Source organism: the organism of the source record quoted next, unplaced genomic scaffold (genome assembly GCF_019419815.1).
Source record: "Pyrus x bretschneideri cultivar Hongxiangsu unplaced genomic scaffold, Pyrus_bretschneideri_v1 Contig13, whole genome shotgun sequence".
NCBI lineage: Eukaryota > Viridiplantae > Streptophyta > Magnoliopsida > Rosales > Rosaceae > Pyrus > Pyrus x bretschneideri.
The window spans coordinates 1047375-1064858 of NW_025999424.1; the positions used below are offsets into that span (position 1 = coordinate 1047375).

A 17484-nucleotide genomic window follows, 5' to 3' on the forward strand; every position below is an offset into this window, starting at 1 on the left:
TTTTGGCCCCTCAACTTATTAAAATGTGCAGCTATGATCCATTACCATTGGTCCCTCAATTTTAATCCAACTAGAGAAACGATCTCTCAACTTCAACCGAATTGGAGCAATGATCTCTCAACTTTAACTTAATTGTAGCAATGCTCATTCCATAATTCATTTTGACAAAATTCTGATGAAGTTGATGAAAATGATTATATCTACACGTTTTGATGAGTTAAGAGATTCCAATTCTAGCAATAATCCTTTCAACTTAATATATTTTGACAAAATTCTCAAACTGACGACTATACATTTTGATGAGCATAGGGAACGTTCGTACAATTTAATCTTTCAAATCCAGTTCTAAAATTGGAAGCTCACTCTATTTTCAATCCATGGCGAATTTGCTTATCAACAGAACACTGAAATCAATCGGAAACTCCAAACTGATCGGAGCTCTCTCTTCTCGAGCTCGCCACCTCAGCTCCGCCGCCACCGCCGAGCAGCCCCCATCCGACGGCCCATCTTCGCTCTTCACCTTCTCCTCCGACGGAAAAGAAGACAAGAGCAACAGAAATACCCAAGAAGATGACAGCATATACGTCAAGTCGCCGTCGAGTTCGAGTTCCAAGCGCGAAGCGGCGTCGTCGGTGACGATGCCGATGTCGTTCATGACGGGGTCCATCGTGGGAAAGAGGTTTTACAATCAAGTGACGACGAGGCCGGCCGACGACGGGAATGGGTGGACTGTGATGCTCGATTACCGGACGCTCAAAACGCCATCGAATAGGCCCCTAAAGCTTCCTACTTTAGCTCTGGCAAAGGCCATTGCGGCGGAATGGGAATACCAGGTGAGCTGATTTTGTGCTCTAATTTCAATTTTCATAAGCTTAGATCAATAGGGTTTTCGTTTCGCTGAAAGTTAAAATTTGAGAGCTTAGCTCAATTGGGTTTTACTGAAAATTGCAACTTTTTTACTTTCTGGGGCCTGTAAGTTCATAGTAACTTCACTCAAATGAGTTTTGCCCAATCGAATTTTCGTTTGCTCCGTAATTTAGGTGTAAGTTTTGTTTTCTAATTTGGATGTTTTGCATTTTAGTAGTAGCTCAATCCAAATTCAAAGTTGATAGCAAGGAAAGTAGGGTTCTTTACGAATTGAGCTTCTGTTCCCCTATACTGCTATCGAAAAGATTTTCGTCGGAATTACATGTTTTTCTCTACTTGTGTGAAGCTTCTGCTTGTTATTATGTATGGTGAGGTGATTTATCTCATGAAACTTTATTTATTTTAGGAAACAGATGGGATTAGGCCCTTTACAATGCCTCTTATGAAGCATGCTTGTACTGCACTGGAAAGAGTCCTCTGACTCGGCCAAAGGTTATAGATTATTTGATGAAGAAATTTAATCAAGATTTACTCTTCTGTCGCGCCCCTAACGGCACTGATATCACTAGTGTTGTCCATGGTACGATGTTTGTTCGCGTGTCTGATTGTTTGCTGATTTGATTCAATATGTATTCTGATTCTCTTTAAGCTGCAATACCGTTATCTAGATACAACAACAACAAAGCCATTTCCCACTAAGTGGGGTCGGCTATATGAATCCTAGAACGCCATTGAGCTTGGTTCTGTGTCACGTCTTCTATTAGATCCAAGTACTCTTTAGTCTTTTCTTAGAGTCTCTTCCAAAGTCTTCCTAGGTCTTCCTCAACCGTTATCTAGATAAAGTTTCATTTCTGCATTCTATCAACAAAGAAATCAGTGTAATTCATTCATTCTTAGTCTCTTATACGTTAAAATCCTGAGTATACCTTACGTGAAATTGCTTGTGCTTCTCCCTGAAGTGTATATTTGTTGCTAACACATAGCGCCCCAAATTTTATGTAGACCGACAAGTGGAAAAAATGGATCCTTTGCTTGATTGGGTGAAGTCAGAATTTGGCTTCAAGCCTGCTGTGTACTCCAGCTTTTTTGGTGGGAAGCAGGAGGATGGTCTCACAAAGGCTATAGAGACCCTACTGAAACAAACAGATGACTGCGAATTGGCAGCAATTGACGCCATTGCATCATCAGCACACTCTCTAATAATTGCCATTGGAATTTTTCGTGGGAAGTTACAGATTGAAGAAGCAATCGAGTTGATCAGACTCGAAGAAGATATACAGGTCTTATTCATTTATTTCTCTCTCTCTCTCTCTCTCTCTCTCTCTCTCTCTATATTAAATTTGTGCTGACATAATGGATTATGGCTCGTGGGCATAACAAACTCTTGCGAAGTCTTAAAAAACCTCATCTTATTTTGCAGGTAGACAGGTGGGGTTTGGTTGAAGGCGGTCATGATGTAGATGCAGCTGATCTCAGGGTACAAATCTCATCAGCTACTGTATTCCTCTGTCTGTCAAGGAGGACTTAATGTTCATACACCTTTTCTCTGTTCTGTTGCATTTTCATATCTTCGTAAGAGCGTTCTTAGGAGGAGGTTCTTAGAATGCTTACGATGTTATAGATATTTGAACTCTTCCCTGTGCTGCTCAATTTTTTGTGAATTTTCTCCTGTGATTGATGAAATGAGGTTAAAGGAATCTCTAAAAATTGGCTTTGATTCAGTGCAATAAAAAAAAAAGATCTCTCGGCTCCCTTGTACAATACGGAGTGAAAGAGCTAGTTTCTTCTCTTGTACAAACCCCTTCAAATTCGTTTCATTGATTTCATGGAAGTAGAATGCCTTGAAAACACAGTAGATTACTATTTGTTTTAATGTCTCGAAATTATGGGAAAGAAGTACAAATCAATGCTAGAACACAGATTGATGTTAGAATCGAAAGGCCAGAATGCAGAACTGATGGTCTCATATGATATGACATCAAGGATCTTCTCTACAGCAAAGCACACATAGCGGAGGCTGTTTGCTGATATCGCAGTCACAACAGGCTGTGTCGCAGTCATTGTTGCATCCTGCAGAAAATCATGCTAATCACATTACTTCAGCCCCAAGTTAGGTCAAGCGAAACAGAAGCGTAAATCGCACAGACAACGGAGTTTGATCAGATCACCTGTTATGGTAACGTATTCGTATGGCTCGAGGTCTACAGAGTTTCCGAGAAAAGAAAGGCGAGTGCTTGCTTGAACAAGGTTGGTCCTCACTGCTATAAAGATCATATAAACCAAACACCCAGCTACAGCTGCCATCATCACCAACTTCATCGTTCTGATTTCGACACAAGATTGATAGATTAGCTTCTCAGGTGAGTTTTTCTGTCGAGCAACTCTCTCTCTCTCTCTCTCTCTCTCTCTCTCTCTCTCTCTCTCTCTCTATATATATATATATATATATATATATAGGCTGTTTAGCTGTTGAAGTTTAGGAGAGAAGACAACCTAACCCAATTTTGAGAAGAGTCACAAGTATGAAAATCTGTGGTATAAAATGTCGAAAAGTATATTTGTATGAATCATCCTATACATGTGTGAATAAAAGGATTTAATCTTTGCTCGATATGTATTGTTTTATGCCTTTTTAAGGAATCACAACTGTAATGTGACCTAGCAATATTTGCCTTTCACATCGACAGATTAACCGAGTTAAATGTCATAGCCTCAAAAGGAGAGAGGCTATGACATTTTACTCTGTTAATTTGTCGGTGTGAAGGTCACCGCTGCCACATGGTTTGTGACATATCAATTTCGTCGTTCACCGATGTTCTGTACACGGATAAGTAATATTATGTAGCTGGGATTCAGATTTTCGAATCAACGAAAAGCTTCTAGTTCAACATAGAAAGCCAAGCAATATAATGACACAGGCTCTCAATCAATGCTGTGGATACGAAGTTCGGTTGAACTGTAAAAAGCATGGGTGTTAGACGGACTCGACGCATGCAAAACAAGGTGAACCATGGCACACAAAATAAGGTAGGCTTCGCTTACAAAAAAACGGATCGGGCTTTTGGCACACAATACTAGGTGAGCTACGTGCATGGAAAACAAGGTTGGCTCTATGCCACCAAAACAGCGTGGGTTCCACGGATGCAAAACGATGCGAACATCTCATGTGCAGAATGAGACGAGCCTGGGCACACAAGACAAGGCGAACTCTACTTACGCAGAACAAGGCGAATTCCCAGTGCTCAGAAAACTAGGAGGAATACATCGCGCAAATCGAGGCTAGCTGAATGAAGAATTTGAATTATTTTTGTTAATTTTTCTTTTATTTCGCTTACCACCACAACAAACTATCATATTCATACTCTACAAAAGTATACTTTTCCATGCAAAATCTATTATAATTCGTGTTTAAACACTTGTAATCAACGATTTAGAATCTAAATTTAAAGATATTTGAACCTTTTTTTTTTGTTAGTTTTTCTTTTATCTAAATCTAAACTACATATTAATAGAATCCTCTTTTGTCAACCAACAAAGGGTGAGAGACTACTTAACAAAACAAAATTTTGCTAGTTTTTTGTATATACCTCACCTATAGGTAATTTTAACAACTCTATATTGTTCACTTTTTTTTTTTACTTCTCGGCTTAAATATTCTACTAAATATACATTTGTTTCTCGATAAATCGTAAGTCCGCTTCCAAATACATTATAAAGATTTCCTTAATGCTCACGAAAAATATTTCGAGAAAACAAAAATTTGCATTTTTTTACAAAAATGTGGATTAACACTCACAGTTTTCAGTCGGTTTTGCAAATTCGTACATAAATCATCGTTCAATCTATTTATTTTCACCTCCGTCTCACTGTGAAGTATTGAAAATCAAGATGAGACCTTCCGTTGAGATTCTTGAGTGTTGAACCCCATTTGACAATGTTTTGGGCCTCACTACTATGTCTTTCACCTATTTTTTTAGTTTCCGGCTCAAATATTCTACTAAATATACATTTGTTACTCACTAAACTGTAAAACAGCTTCCAAATTCCTTAAAAATATATAACTTAATGCTCATGAAAAATATTATGCGAAAATTAAAAAAAAAAAAAATTGTATTTTTGTCAAAAAAAGCGCGAGTGTTAGGCAGGCTTAACTCATGCAGATCGAGACGAACCATGGCACACAAAATAATGCGAGCTCCACTCACAAAAAGCGAGGCAGGCTTCTGTCACGCAAAACGAATTGAGCTTTAAATCGACGAACAATTGAATAGAATAGTTTCGGATCTAATATTACGGATGTAATAAACAAAATCTTATTAGTTTCAGGACTGAGTTTTCTGAAAAAAATAATTTAGAGACCTAATTTTTATTCAGGTGATAATTTAAAAACTAAATCTGCAGTTCATCTTTGTACTTATTTATAAACAAAAGCAACGTAGAACAACGTGCTTTCCTCCCAATTTTATAAAAGGGATAAAAGATACAATTAGTTCACAAATTATTTGCTCAAACCACAGAACAGCTGAATCCTCAAAAAATTCCCAGAATAACTGGTTAAACAAAACACACTATTTGCTTTCAGAAACTTAGGGCTTCAGCTGGAGCTGCTTGATATGTTGGATCTGCTTTCCGGGGTTCAAACCCTTCGGGCAGGCACGAGCACAGTTCAATATGGTATGGCACCGGTAGAGCTTGAACTCGTCATTTACGGCATCCAGACGTTCCTCCGTGTATTCGTCACGGCTGTCACTTATCCACCTGCACAACACCACAAATATGACTCAAGATGTAGCGTTAACCTCTAAGGATATACAAAGAAAATGTACAACCTCAGGAACTGCATATGCAGAGAAGAATGAGTACAATTAAGAATGATTTGAGATCCTAATCCGAAAAAACATGGATTATTGTATCGTACTACTAATCTTTTACTTGTTTCAAAAGCAATTTTTTCGTCAAGTTAATGCCTTTTGAAGATGGCACCCAGCACCCTTATCAAAGCCTTCGAAATCAATCTCATTAGTACCACTACCACCTAGGCCATGAGCTCCGGCATACAAACTGCAGCTCTATGTTAGTTTCTGTCAAGTTTACAAGTAACTAGCTCCAAAACTCTTCCAGAAAGTACAAGCTAAGGACAAACAACTATTATTCTCGGTCATTCAGCGTTCAAATCGAAATACAGATAACCGAGATGGCTGAGAATGAGGGTCATAATCAGCCCTCTAGGTTCTGAGAGACATCCTAATCCGAAAAACATGGATTATTGTATCGTACTGCTACTCTTTTACTTCTTTTGAAGGCAATTTTTTTCATCAAGTTAATGCCTTTCGAAGATGGCACCCAGCACCCGTATCATCACCTTCGAAACCAATCTCATTAGTACCATTACAGCCTAGGCCGAGCTCCGGCATACAAACTGCAGCTCTCTGTTAGTTTCTATCAAGTTTACAAGTAACTAGCTCCCAAAAACTCTTCCAGAAAGCATGAGTTAAGAACAAACAACTATTATTCTCGGTCATTTAAGATTCATAAGGCTTTGTTGTTGTCGTTGCATTCAGCGTTCAACACGAAATACAGATAACCCTAATCACAACTAAACTTGCCAATCAAAACGATACACACAACAATCACACAATTTTTGTACCCAAACAGCAAAATGTACCATCAATGTTCAACCCAACACATAAACATTAACCTAATGTACCAATTCATCCTACATTAAGCATGGATTAGTTGCATAAATCAAAGAGATTATCAAGTTAATCCATCAAACAATAATCCCGAACAAGTTCTGAAATTCAGATGAACAATCGAGAGAAATGAATGTACCGATTGGCGTGGAGCAAGGCGGCTGGGCCCAAATAGGACTCAGGGTTCCACCAGTAGCTAGGGCAGGATGTGCTACAGCAGGCGCAGAGAATGCACTCGTACATCCCATCCAGCTTCGCCCTATCCTTCTTGCTCTGCCTTATCTCCTTCCCATCCAGCTCCGCCGCCGGGGTCTTCCGCTTCAGCCACGGCTCGATGCTCTTGTACTGGTTGTAGAAATTCGTCATGTCCACCACCAGGTCCTTGATCACAAACATATGCGGCAGCGGCGTGATCATCGTGGCGCCTGCGTTCGACGGCGCAATCTTCGTCAGGCAGGCCAGGCCGTTGCAGCCGTCGATGTTCATGGCGCAGGAGCCGCAGATCCCTTCCCGGCAAGATCGGCGGAAGGTGAGGGTGGGGTCCATCTCGTTCTTTATCTTGATAAGGGCGTCCAGCACCATGGGCCCGCACTCCTTGAGGTCGATCTCGTACTCCTTGAGCTCCGGCTTCTTCGGGTTGTCCGGGTTCCACCGGTAGATTGAGAAGGTCTTGACGTCCGTTTTGTCCCTGGCCTTGAGGTCCACTTGCTGGGCCTGAGCCTCCGACGCCATGATCCGAACGCACACATAACGAAACGACGCCGCCGTCGATCTAGACGACGCCGAAGCAATGGCCCTCCGTATCAACCCCGTCGCCATTGTTGCGTTTCTGAGCTCCTAAGAGATCGGGAGAGAGAGAGACAGTGGGAGACGACAGGCGTATTTAGGAAAAGACGGAAATGCCAGAATTGGTTATAAAGGAGATGTCTCGAGCTAGCAAGGGCTTTTCTGTAATTGTAAATGAAACTAGAGGATTAGATCGATTCCGTGTCGGGATTTGCTGCGCCTCCCGTGGTTTCAGTGGTGACGTGTCCGACGGGGAGCCGTTTGTTTTTAGGTGCGAGCGCGGTTCGATTGTATAACAGTCGTTTGATTTTAGGCGCGGGTGCGCCACGCAACCACCGATGGAGGATTGCCACGTGGAAAAAGTGATTGATTCATTGCCCACGCCTCGTGGCTGGTTGTGGCCCAATCTCTTGTTCGTCGGCCTTCTCAGAGGCCCAACTTTGATGCTTCAAACGCAAAAAGAATTCTCCTGCTTTAATTACAATACACACTTTGAAGTTTGGAATCATTTTTAAAAAAGAAAACTAACAAAAGGTTTTTAAAAATTTAGTTTTAATGAAAAATAACAAATAAAGGTATAAGTGAATAGTACTAAAAATGTAATTTTTTATTAAAAGTAAACCGAGCATGTTTCGTTAAAACTTCATTTAAAAAATAAACATAATCTTTCAGGTTTTTCACCTTACTACTAAAACTATTAAGCTACTCATTTTTCTAACTTTTTTTGGCCCATTAGACACAGTATAGACCAAAAAAATTCCCATCTGATTTCCTTGAAATGCAAGAACGATTTGGATTTTAAAAATTTTAGTATTTCAAGTAGCGGAGTGAAAAAATAGAAATATTGTGTTAATTTTTGAAATCGACTCCGAATCTCACGGGTGTATTTTGTAATTAGCTTTTTTGTTTTTTTTTTTCATGAAGTCACCCAATCTGAAAATTAACGTGGGAGGTGGACGAAAATGTTAAAACGCTAAAAATAGTGGGAGGGGATATTAATTTTAGAATAAATAACTAACAGTCACGTGATGTGATAAATAAAAGAGCGGCATATATCCCTGAACATAATATAGAATCTCCAAACGTTGTTAGGGAAGATTATGTTAGTATAAGGGGAGCGTGTTATTTGACTTTATTGTTAAGAATTTGCAACAAATGGACAGAACAACTACATGCTAACTACTAACTACTCACGTCACAATTTATGCCATCCATTTGCATTGGTTCAAGCTTTAGCTACGATCTCCTTTTCTTCCTCCCTTATCGCATACAACTCACGCCTCCTCTCTCTCGACGTTCTTCTTCTCTTCCAGTCTCGTTTTCCTCCGAATCTCCGCGTTTGCACGCCGCTCCTCCTGGGAATGGCCTCGGTGAGTTTGTAATCCACGTAATCTATGCATCTGCATTTCATTTCTAAGTTTATATGTTTTGGCCTCGATTCCGTCTTTCTCAACGCAATGCGTGTTGCTGAGAAGGACAACCACATAAATGTATACAACCGGTGACACTTAATAAGTTTTCATGTGTGTGTTTTATGCAGCAGGAAACGGGACGGCCCTTGCCTAAATTTGGAGAGTGGGATGTGAACAACCCAGCATCAGCTGAAGGGTTTACTATGATATTTACCAGAGCTAGAGATCAGAAGATGACCAATGGGCCGGCTGACAATGGGACTCCGGCTCCCTCTTCAACCAAATCAATAAACAATCAATATCCCCAAGAGGTAATTAACTTAACAACATTATTCAATCTCAATATGTTGAACTATACTCTAGTTTACGAGGGGCCGAGCGCGGGAAACTGCTCTAACCAACTTGTCTAATCTACAGTCTGCCACGAAATTGGTTACTTTAATTGTATGTCGTATTCGTTCCTCTCGGGGGTTTTGTATCAATGGTTGCTTCTTATTTGAATGCAGAAAAAATGGTTTTGCTGTTTGTGAAGATCTCCACGCTTTGGTGTTTCGAGAATCTGTAATGTTATTATATGAGTATTGTAATTGAATTATCTCTAGCTTTTGATGATTAATCCTTGTTTAAAGTTTAAACACGTAATTTTCCATGTCCCCCATACTTTTGTGTAGATTAATACATATTTAAATTGTAGGAAGAAAGGTGGCAAAGTAATTTGGATGAGAAGTGTGTTTCTTTTTTGTACTTTAATTTCCTCTATTTGATCATAAAATAAGAGGGCGAGGCTTGGTCCAACGGAAATGTTATTCCTTTGTGACCGAAAAATCATGGGTTTGAGTCAATAGAAACTGACTCTTTACCAAGCAAGGTAATTACTGCATACGATAGACGTTCCTCTAATCCTTACAAAACGAGAAAAGTCTTGTTGGCTTGTGGTCGCCCTAATTTATGTCACAAATTAAACAAAAGCTAGTGATCAAAGAAAATAGATGATATACGTACGAATTTAATGAAATTAATATTAAACAAAACCCAGAAATAAAACCCCTAATTAATCAACATCCAAGACTACAAATTAACAACAATAACCAGTAATCAACATCCTAATTAACATTCCACAAACTTAATCAATCAAACTAGAACATAACAGAAGCAACAGCATATGACATAACAAACCGAGCAAGAACATGCTTGAAGACTCCAACTGAGGAAACTGCAGCACCGGAAGATCTTTTGGCGTCGCCACCGGACGGAGAGTCCTCCTCCTCCGCCGCCATCACCTTAACTATCATGCGCTGTCCCCGCTCGCAGTGTCCAGCGGCTCCACTGATGAAGTAGAAGGAGCCCGAGTGGTTGAACGTGTAAACGGTGTTTCCAGTGTTGGAGAAGAAGCTGGGGCGAGTCGAGTTGCACTTCTTGTACTCCGCCTCCGTCACCTCCATCACCGAATCCTTCTTGTAGTGAAAGCCTGCAAGACCAACAAAAAAAATCTTGACAAGGAAATATTCTCAATTACTCTAACATATTAGGAGGAAGATTCATGTTTTCTTGTGTACTTAAAAGTTAATTACAACCTTCAAAACCAAAACAATGTAACAACAAAGCAAAAATGATATTCTAAGCTACTCTAGTATACTAGAAGGAAGTTTCGACTTGCATTTCATTGTGTACATAAAGCCTACAGAATAAAACAAAAGCGATATTCTAAACTAGTCTGATGTAATGAGAGTGGATTTTGTGCACGCAATGACGTTTGTACTTACGGATGGTGTCGCCAACTTGGAAACGGTTTTCGGAGGCCCAGTCGTTGTAGATTTTGGTGTCGTTGGCAGGAGGGACAACCCAGTCTTTGTTTCCACCAACCTGGAACTCGAAGGCGGAGGCCGAGAAATGACCAAACCAGAAGAAAACCATCATCAGAGAAAACAGATAAACCATGTTGCAGTTGAAGGTGGCCATTTTGGGAAGTGCTTTTTTCAGAAGCTCTTTTGGCTCTCGAGGAGATAAATTGTTTATGCGAGGAAAAACTGGCTGCAACGTGTGAGATGGTGTGAGGTGGGAAGAGTGGTTAATATAGAAGTGAGGGGTAGAGTTAGTTACTGCACTAGCACTTAGTGGGAGGTTTACGTGGAATATAGGAGATATGGAGGAGGATGAATTCGAATATGAAGTTTTGGTTGCTCGTCTGGAAATGCTTTTAAAATGATTGAAGTGTTTTTAGTGAAAAAACTTTTAGAACCAAACCTTAGTAAAAGCGCTAGTGAATTCTAAAAACGCACCACTTATGTGCTTTTCCAGAAAGCACTTCAACTGTTTTTAGAACCCAAAAACATTTTCTTTAAAAGCGCTTTCAATCATTTTAAAAACACTTCCAAATGACAGTACATTGAAAACTACATTTGTATATGTATGCGTACATTCGAAAATACGTTCAAACGGTATATGAACAATGAACAAGAAGCTAAATCTTTGCAGAATGAACAAGGAGATCTCTAAAAACAAAACTACTTATAACACAATATTCACTATGTGATTGTCACGTCCCTTACAACTAGCCGTGACTCTGGATCAGTCCCATGGTTGCTTGCGTTGCTAAAACTAAAGGATTTCTGGCTGAAGAGCTGGGCAAAGGCGCTCTTTGACCTCGGAACTGTTCTAGGTCCAGTGCTCGATTTGCTGCTACCGTTACTATTCGGTGCAAGATCATCGGAGATGGCGTCGACAAGATTCTCAAATCGGCGCCTGAAAGTTGGATACCTCGAGATAGATTTAGTGATACCTTGGAGTCTGCATGACAGGATAAGTTGGACAAATCATAAAAGTGAAATGGGAAAAATCAGATCCTGTTATACAAGAAAAAATGCATCAGTACCTTCGAGCCAATGCATCAAGTTCAGCCTGTTTACGCTCTGATTCCGGTGGTGTGCCAATGTTCGATTGTTTCAACCTCAAAGGATCCCCAGTCAGCAGAACTAATTTGCAAAGGTAAGCCTCTTCTGCTTCGGAAAGGTTTTCTGCTTTTATCTGGTCCTTGATGATCAACAGCGGATTGAAAAACCAATCAAAAAATTTTTCTTTTGGTCTGTTTGTGCTAGTTATCTCGGTAACATTGTCACCTGCATCAATCACGTATAAAAATTAATAGTAATTTAGTAAGTAAATCAAATTAAGTGTTTATTTGGTCTGTTAAGTTAACTGGAGAGGGAAAAAAGAATTCGACTCACTTAACAATATTCCCGGTGAATTGGCTTTTGCGGATCGCAGGAGTGTCTGAAGAAGGCAATATGCTGGTAAGCCAATGCTAATGACTCTGTTGCCTTGACTGGACTTGGCGTCTTCAAGGTCTTGAAGCGTAATAGTTCCGTCAGCAACCAATATTTGACCATGGTGTTTACACTCCTTAAATAAGGTATCAATGAACTACACAGGCCAAGAAAGTTGTTCAATGAGCACCGAAACCATGAACTAGATAGGATGTTCTTTCAGAACTCAAAACTGTATACTTTTGCCCACACATCATCAAACGCATCCAGATAATAGACACAGAGTACCTCAAGGGGCTTCAATTCAATGATAGGACCAGTGAATGAAGCTGAGCGGGAGGGAGCACTTCGAAAAGAGCCAGGCCTTGAGAAAGAGGTTGTGAGAGAGTTGGTCCGGAGCAATTCAGCCTTCTTTCGGTACTTTGGCCTGTCATTACAAGAAATCTATTACATAATGTTAAGGTACAAGACACCCCCATATCAGAACTTTAGAGTATAGAGTGCTGACTAGAACCTTGGAAAGCAGGATCCTTCTGGCATGTCAAGGATGTCATTGCTGTGTTCATCATATATGGCCAGTGATGCAACGATATAGCAAAGCCCGGACCAAATTGAGGATTCCTGTAACACAAAGGTTATAAAATATCTTAAAACTTGCAATCTACGTGACAAGGACATAAGAAAAATCTCCGCTTCTGAATTGGTATCAAGATCGTGTTATCCGATATGCATAGTTATTGTGTTTCCAAGTGGGGAAATGTTGATATATTTTCTCCAGTTTCATACGTGTTTGACTCCAGCTATACTTATGAACAACATAATCAATCAATCTAAACACATTTCATGTCCTTACCACAAAAAAAATATCTGAATATAAGCAACTTACATCAACCAAGCATGTCAGAGAAAAAAAAATGAGCAATGAATAACCTGATAAACGATCACTCCAGCGTAAGCACCAAGAAAGATACTAGCCACCATAGATCCCAACACTGCCCCAACAACAGCCAACGGCCAGAGTAGGATGGCAAGACCCGCAAATGGAACACATATTGTTTCCAAGAAAGGGCCTTCACGACCTATAAGGTCATGAAACAAACGGTGCCACCCCTTGAAGAGCATGTACGGGCATTTGCATAGGGCAATAAATGAGATCACTGGCATATCAACCATGAAACCAAGGGCTGCTAATATAACAGCCCCAGGAAGATATAGCAGCCTGCAAGAAAGTTGAAAAACTTCCCGTCAGACGAAAAGAAGGATCATGATGAATAGGTCTAACAAAAAGACAAAACGGTTGGACCACAAGAGCAAAAATCAATGAAACTGAACTGTTAAGGACACTTATAGCGTATTCTTTCTTCATCGCTAAGTTGACTGATTGATATTCTAATAGAAACATAAATAAGCAAGCAATAGTTTTTGGGCAGAACAAGACGACATACCTAATCTCATAATATTTTGTGACCGGAGGACCTCCGTGTTGCAGGTCATCCATAATTGAGAAGTAGGTGTAGTAACATACATCTCTGGTATCCCTCACAATAGTGAAGCACCCTTTGACAGTGCTCCAAGTTCCATCCTGAAAATATTGTGAAGGATGAATCTCTGTCACGGAGGCAACAAGAACAGAACGAGCGGCAAGGAACAAGAACAAAATAATTATGAGACAACATGAAAATTGGAGACATACATAAAAGCAGTGGTACAATTGATCGGTCTTCCCTTCTCCAACAGCTTGAAAAGTTTCCATTATCGGAGAAAAAAAGCCAAATGCTGCTCCACCCACAATACTACCAACAATCCCGACCACTGGCCACACGATCAAGACAGTAGGTAGTACACATAAGCAGATGACAATCTTCAGTACTGGCCCTAATCTCTTAGATCTGAAAAAATATATATATATACAGATATATAAAAAGAAGAATCGCGAGGAAGTTATTCTTATTGTTTTATTGCTCTAACACGACATGAGAAAGAGATTCAAGAGAGAGATAACTATGAAACATAGAAATTTGAAGATAGAGGCCAGGGGACGCACCTCAAAACGCAATAATAGGTCCAGACAAAGTGTATTGGCCAAAGACCGAGTATGATACCGGTGTTTCCGACTGTCATGATAAGGCATATCAACGGGCATAAAACGATACCTGAAACAATACTTGGATATTAGGTTTAAAATGCCTTCCTTATATCATACTCTTTCAAGCAATGCCTCTTAACTAATCAATCAACTCCTAATATCAACATGAACAAACCATTTCAAGATTGAACGCCGATTTCAAATTTCTCAAAGCAACATTCGAAAAGTATCCACAAGGCTTAGAGTTTTTATTGCATGCAATGGATTCAAAACAGCCAAACAACTGCCAAGCCCCCGAACCAGCAGAAAACATCGATTCGACAAATGGGAAACGAAAATCAAGAACCCAAGTTGTAAACTTTAATGAAAATAACAACATAAAAGTTTCAAGAGTTATCAATTTCCCATTAAAACTCAGAATTTAATACATAAAACAACCACACAATCAGTTTTTGAGTTACCTTTAATGCTGCCAAGGATCAGAAGGCCAATGAAGTAAGGAAGAAAGCAGATGAAGTTCCAAAGCGTAGCCAAAACACCCCTTGGAGGTTCCATCTTCCTCCTTACTCCTCAGTCCTCCTCACAAAACCAGATCTTCAAGCGTCAACAAAAACCCATCTCACACTCCAATTCCAACCTGCAATCGGAAAAACATAAAAAAAAAAAAAAAAAAACCAGTCTTACTGACCGAAACAGTGAAAAAACACCAATAAACCACACACCCAGTTCACCAAAAGTGAAAAGTTGAGAACCCATGTCAGAAACTTACTCAAAATCTGTGATTTACCCTTCTTCTGGCTTCAAGTTTGGATTTTTGAACGTTGGAGTTCAAAAATATAAACTTTAAATAACAAACAATCACATGGGGTCTGTAATTTGTGAAACGATATGACGGCGGCTGATAAACGTTTCGAATTGGCGGGAGGATTGCGAATGGTGTCCAGGAATCAGGATGAGGAGCTGAAGGAGGAGGATGCTTTAGCCATATTTTACTTTCGAGATTTTTGTTCACTTGAAACCAAAGCAAGTTGAGGTTCCCTTCGTATCGTATTAGATATTTGGGACAAACAAAACTCATTACACCAAAGAACAATGAACACAAGTTTCCAAAGAAAAAGAAAAATGAACACAACACACTAACTCGGACAACTCAGTTGGATATCACCTTAAGTAATTGACAAATTAGTACTATTTTATCAAATTGTAATTTTTTTACGTTCTCTTTCCTTATTTAATACAAGCGGATACTAGAAAAGTAGCGTATCAAATTCAAAACCGTGTAAAATGAAGGTTTTTATCGGAGCTACAAATCTTGTGTTGTCATTACATCAATATCATCTTGATAAGTTGTCCATATTGTTGAGTTATATTCTTAGTATAAATATATCACGCTAAAATATAGATAGTTCGAATAGTTAAATATACATTACGAATTAAACTCTACAAAAACGTGAGCAAAAAGTTATATAAAAAAATTGGTTTCACAAATTCGTCCCATGATATATTTGAGAACATTTTCCGACTTAAATAATTTTGAAATAATTAAAACCAAAACAATAATTCTACAGATTTGATCAATTTTTTTCAGAAAGCCTCCGATCTACCAGGCTCCACACGCTCAAAGGCATGTGATCAGATGTGTCCACTACAAGAATTTTCCTTGCAATTCACTACTCTCTTTTAAAACAGATAAGATCCTATTAGAGTTCTCTCATAACCAAGAGTCTCTTGTCGACGAGGAATTTTTCCTTCTGACCGAAACACGGGTGGTACATCATATATTTTTATAAAAGTAGTGAAAAATTATATTTTTTTTAATTTTTTTAAATTTTTAACACACATATCTCATCATTTCTATTTTAACATGCGATGTACCACTCTGTGTTTCAATCTTACTAAAAAAATCTCTTCTTGTCGACACTCCAACAGATCCCATTCAATTGGGAGGCAGATTCTCTGCCTTTCCACTTCTCGTGCCCTTCCGTGTCTTCCTGTTTGTGTGATCACAGTTAAGCACGCCAATATATATATATATTTTATAGAGATAATAAGATAAAAATAAATAGTAATAAAAAATATTAACGTAATATAATCGTGATCAAACAAAATAAGAAGGCACGGAAAATAAGAAAACAGAGAATCTGCCTCCTTCAATTGAGGACCACAATTGCGACATCCAATAAAATAACGAAGACAGCGACTTAGACATGACAACACGCATTTCTCAATATTTCGGTTGGCTTTGCGTTCCAACATAGGAAGGTGATATTTCTAGGCGGTTGGTCGTTGTCAACGTAGGAGTTTAAATGATGTGGACTTATCTGCAAATTGCTTAATTCTCAAGCATCCAATTCTTACTACTTCCTATGACGGTGCAAACATCTTGACCCTGGGAAAAACAACTTGCTTAATGAAGAAATTCTTTGGTCCACCAGGTAGATTATGTTACCCATCTAATCACACATACAAGGAGGCGGGTTTCGTATTGAAAACCTACATGTCACTATGATGTTAGATCGTGATTCACTGGCCGAATCAAAGAATTTCTTTACTTGGTAGCATTTGTTAACGATGCAATAAAAATAAAGAAGTTTATGACTAACTTTAATAGAATGATAATTTACAACAATTTACCTAAACTAGATGGAATTAGACTCGAACTTGAGTAAAAAAAAAAAAAAATGTGTTGTCAGGAATAGATGGAAATGGGGACCAAGGTGGTCTTAGAACCACTCAAGTCTAGAAAAATATATTTGTCAAGGTCTTTTCAGGACCCTTTGAATGATTGGTACAAATCATTTGTGTGCTTACTAAACGTTTGATGTAATGCATATAAGACATATTTCAACATATTACGTCAACAACACTCAACAAATTCTTTCTATATCACTTATCAGATTATTTTGGCATATGTTTGTGTATGTTGACATCTTCACAACAAGCCTGTCAAGTGGATAAACTGATTTTTATTATTTGCGATGTTCGCACTCTGTTTCTATCCAAAAAAACTTGTATTTAATACTGAGATCTCTAAAATTCAAATCCTAAACCCGCAACTAAACATTGTTCTAATTGCCAAGTTAGATTAATTCTTTTTTCTTGTAAAGAATAAGGATAAAGTCCGTTAAAAGACGTAGTAATTTAAAGCAATTTGCCAACGAGAAAAATAAAATAAAATAATCCATCACATACATAATCAAATGCAAGATGTCATTTTACCAAAAAGAAACGTCAGGCACTGCTTTAAGGAAGCCAAAGGAAAGGAGGCAGCATAATAGTGAAGTGGTGGGATACACCAAAATAGTGGACAAACATGATTCCTACCTTACACCCGTAAGGTACCGTTTGGTACGCAGACGGGACAGAACGAGATAAAT

The 17484-nt window shown here is 38.9% G+C and overlaps 5 protein-coding genes across 6 annotated transcripts; 2 read left to right on the plus strand and 3 right to left on the minus strand.

Annotated features, from left to right (window-relative positions):
• Positions 1–294: 294 nt before the first annotated feature.
• Positions 295–2628, plus strand: LOC103960947 (ATP synthase mitochondrial F1 complex assembly factor 2-like). The gene is given in 5 exon segments (XM_048578832.1): positions 295–833; positions 1274–1337; positions 1340–1447; positions 1870–2147; positions 2288–2628. Coding segments are annotated over 5 exon segments (1014 nt in total). The 5' UTR covers positions 295–377; the 3' UTR covers positions 2396–2628.
• A 2635-nt stretch (positions 2629–5263) lies between these two features.
• LOC103959687 (succinate dehydrogenase [ubiquinone] iron-sulfur subunit 2, mitochondrial) lies at positions 5264–7451 on the minus strand. Its single transcript, XM_009372045.3, has 2 exons — positions 6700–7451; positions 5264–5625 (listed from the first exon to the last, which is right to left on the minus strand). Exons 1-2 carry the CDS (start codon positions 7377–7379, stop codon positions 5454–5456), a joined length of 852 nt encoding a protein of 283 aa, XP_009370320.2. The 5' UTR covers positions 7380–7451; the 3' UTR covers positions 5264–5453.
• Positions 7452–8176: 725 nt separating this feature from the next.
• On the plus strand, positions 8177–9470 carry LOC103960949. 2 transcript variants are annotated; one of them, XM_018650813.2, is made up of 3 exons: positions 8177–8716; positions 8887–9069; positions 9265–9470. In XM_018650813.2, exons 1-3 carry the CDS (start codon positions 8519–8521, stop codon positions 9286–9288), a joined length of 405 nt encoding a protein of 134 aa, XP_018506329.1. In that variant the 5' UTR covers positions 8177–8518; the 3' UTR covers positions 9289–9470. The 2 variants fall into 2 exon arrangements, with proteins under 2 accessions (XP_018506329.1, XP_048434723.1); XM_048578766.1 differs by having other exon boundaries at positions 8890–9069.
• A 322-nt stretch (positions 9471–9792) lies between these two features.
• LOC103960950 (mavicyanin-like) lies at positions 9793–11001 on the minus strand. The gene is made up of 2 exons (XM_009373450.3): positions 10522–11001; positions 9793–10226 (listed from the first exon to the last, which is right to left on the minus strand). The coding sequence occupies exons 1-2, from the start codon at positions 10715–10717 to the stop codon at positions 9895–9897; spliced, it is 528 nt and encodes a 175-aa protein (XP_009371725.2). The 5' UTR covers positions 10718–11001; the 3' UTR covers positions 9793–9894.
• Positions 11002–11184: 183 nt separating this feature from the next.
• Positions 11185–15248, minus strand: LOC103959690 (uncharacterized membrane protein At3g27390). Its single transcript, XM_009372047.3, has 11 exons — positions 14877–15248; positions 14569–14744; positions 14066–14174; positions 13715–13910; positions 13467–13603; positions 12952–13240; positions 12536–12642; positions 12310–12448; positions 11983–12178; positions 11631–11874; positions 11185–11545 (listed from the first exon to the last, which is right to left on the minus strand). The coding sequence occupies exons 2-11, from the start codon at positions 14660–14662 to the stop codon at positions 11284–11286; spliced, it is 1773 nt and encodes a 590-aa protein (XP_009370322.1). The 5' UTR covers positions 14663–14744; positions 14877–15248; the 3' UTR covers positions 11185–11283.
• Between the last annotated feature and the right edge of the window lie 2236 nt (positions 15249–17484).

Excerpts from the sequence above, each read along its gene's own strand:
- LOC103959687 (XM_009372045.3), bottom strand. The coding sequence starts at position 7,379 with ATGGCGACGGGGTTGATACGGAGGGCCATTGCTTCGGCGTCGTCTAGA. Across the intron at positions 5,626-6,699 it reads GCCTTGCTCCACGCCAATCG|GTGGATAAGTGACAGCCGTG; the intron begins GTACATTCATTT and ends GGTGTTGTGCAG.
- LOC103960949 (XM_018650813.2), top strand. The coding sequence starts at position 8,519 with ATGCTAACTACTAACTACTCACGTCACAATTTATGCCATCCATTTGCA. Across the intron at positions 8,717-8,886 it reads TCCTCCTGGGAATGGCCTCG|CAGGAAACGGGACGGCCCTT; the intron begins GTGAGTTTGTAA and ends TGTTTTATGCAG. Across the intron at positions 9,070-9,264 it reads ACAATCAATATCCCCAAGAG|AAAAAATGGTTTTGCTGTTT; the intron begins GTAATTAACTTA and ends ATTTGAATGCAG.
- LOC103960950 (XM_009373450.3), bottom strand. The coding sequence starts at position 10,717 with ATGGCCACCTTCAACTGCAACATGGTTTATCTGTTTTCTCTGATGATG. Across the intron at positions 10,227-10,521 it reads CCAAGTTGGCGACACCATCC|GCTTTCACTACAAGAAGGAT; the intron begins GTAAGTACAAAC and ends TTGGTCTTGCAG.
- LOC103959690 (XM_009372047.3), bottom strand. The coding sequence starts at position 14,662 with ATGGAACCTCCAAGGGGTGTTTTGGCTACGCTTTGGAACTTCATCTGC. Across the intron at positions 12,643-12,951 it reads CTGGAGTGATCGTTTATCAG|GAATCCTCAATTTGGTCCGG; the intron begins GTTATTCATTGC and ends TTTGTGTTACAG. Across the intron at positions 12,449-12,535 it reads GAAGGATCCTGCTTTCCAAG|GCCAAAGTACCGAAAGAAGG; the intron begins GTTCTAGTCAGC and ends TTGTAATGACAG.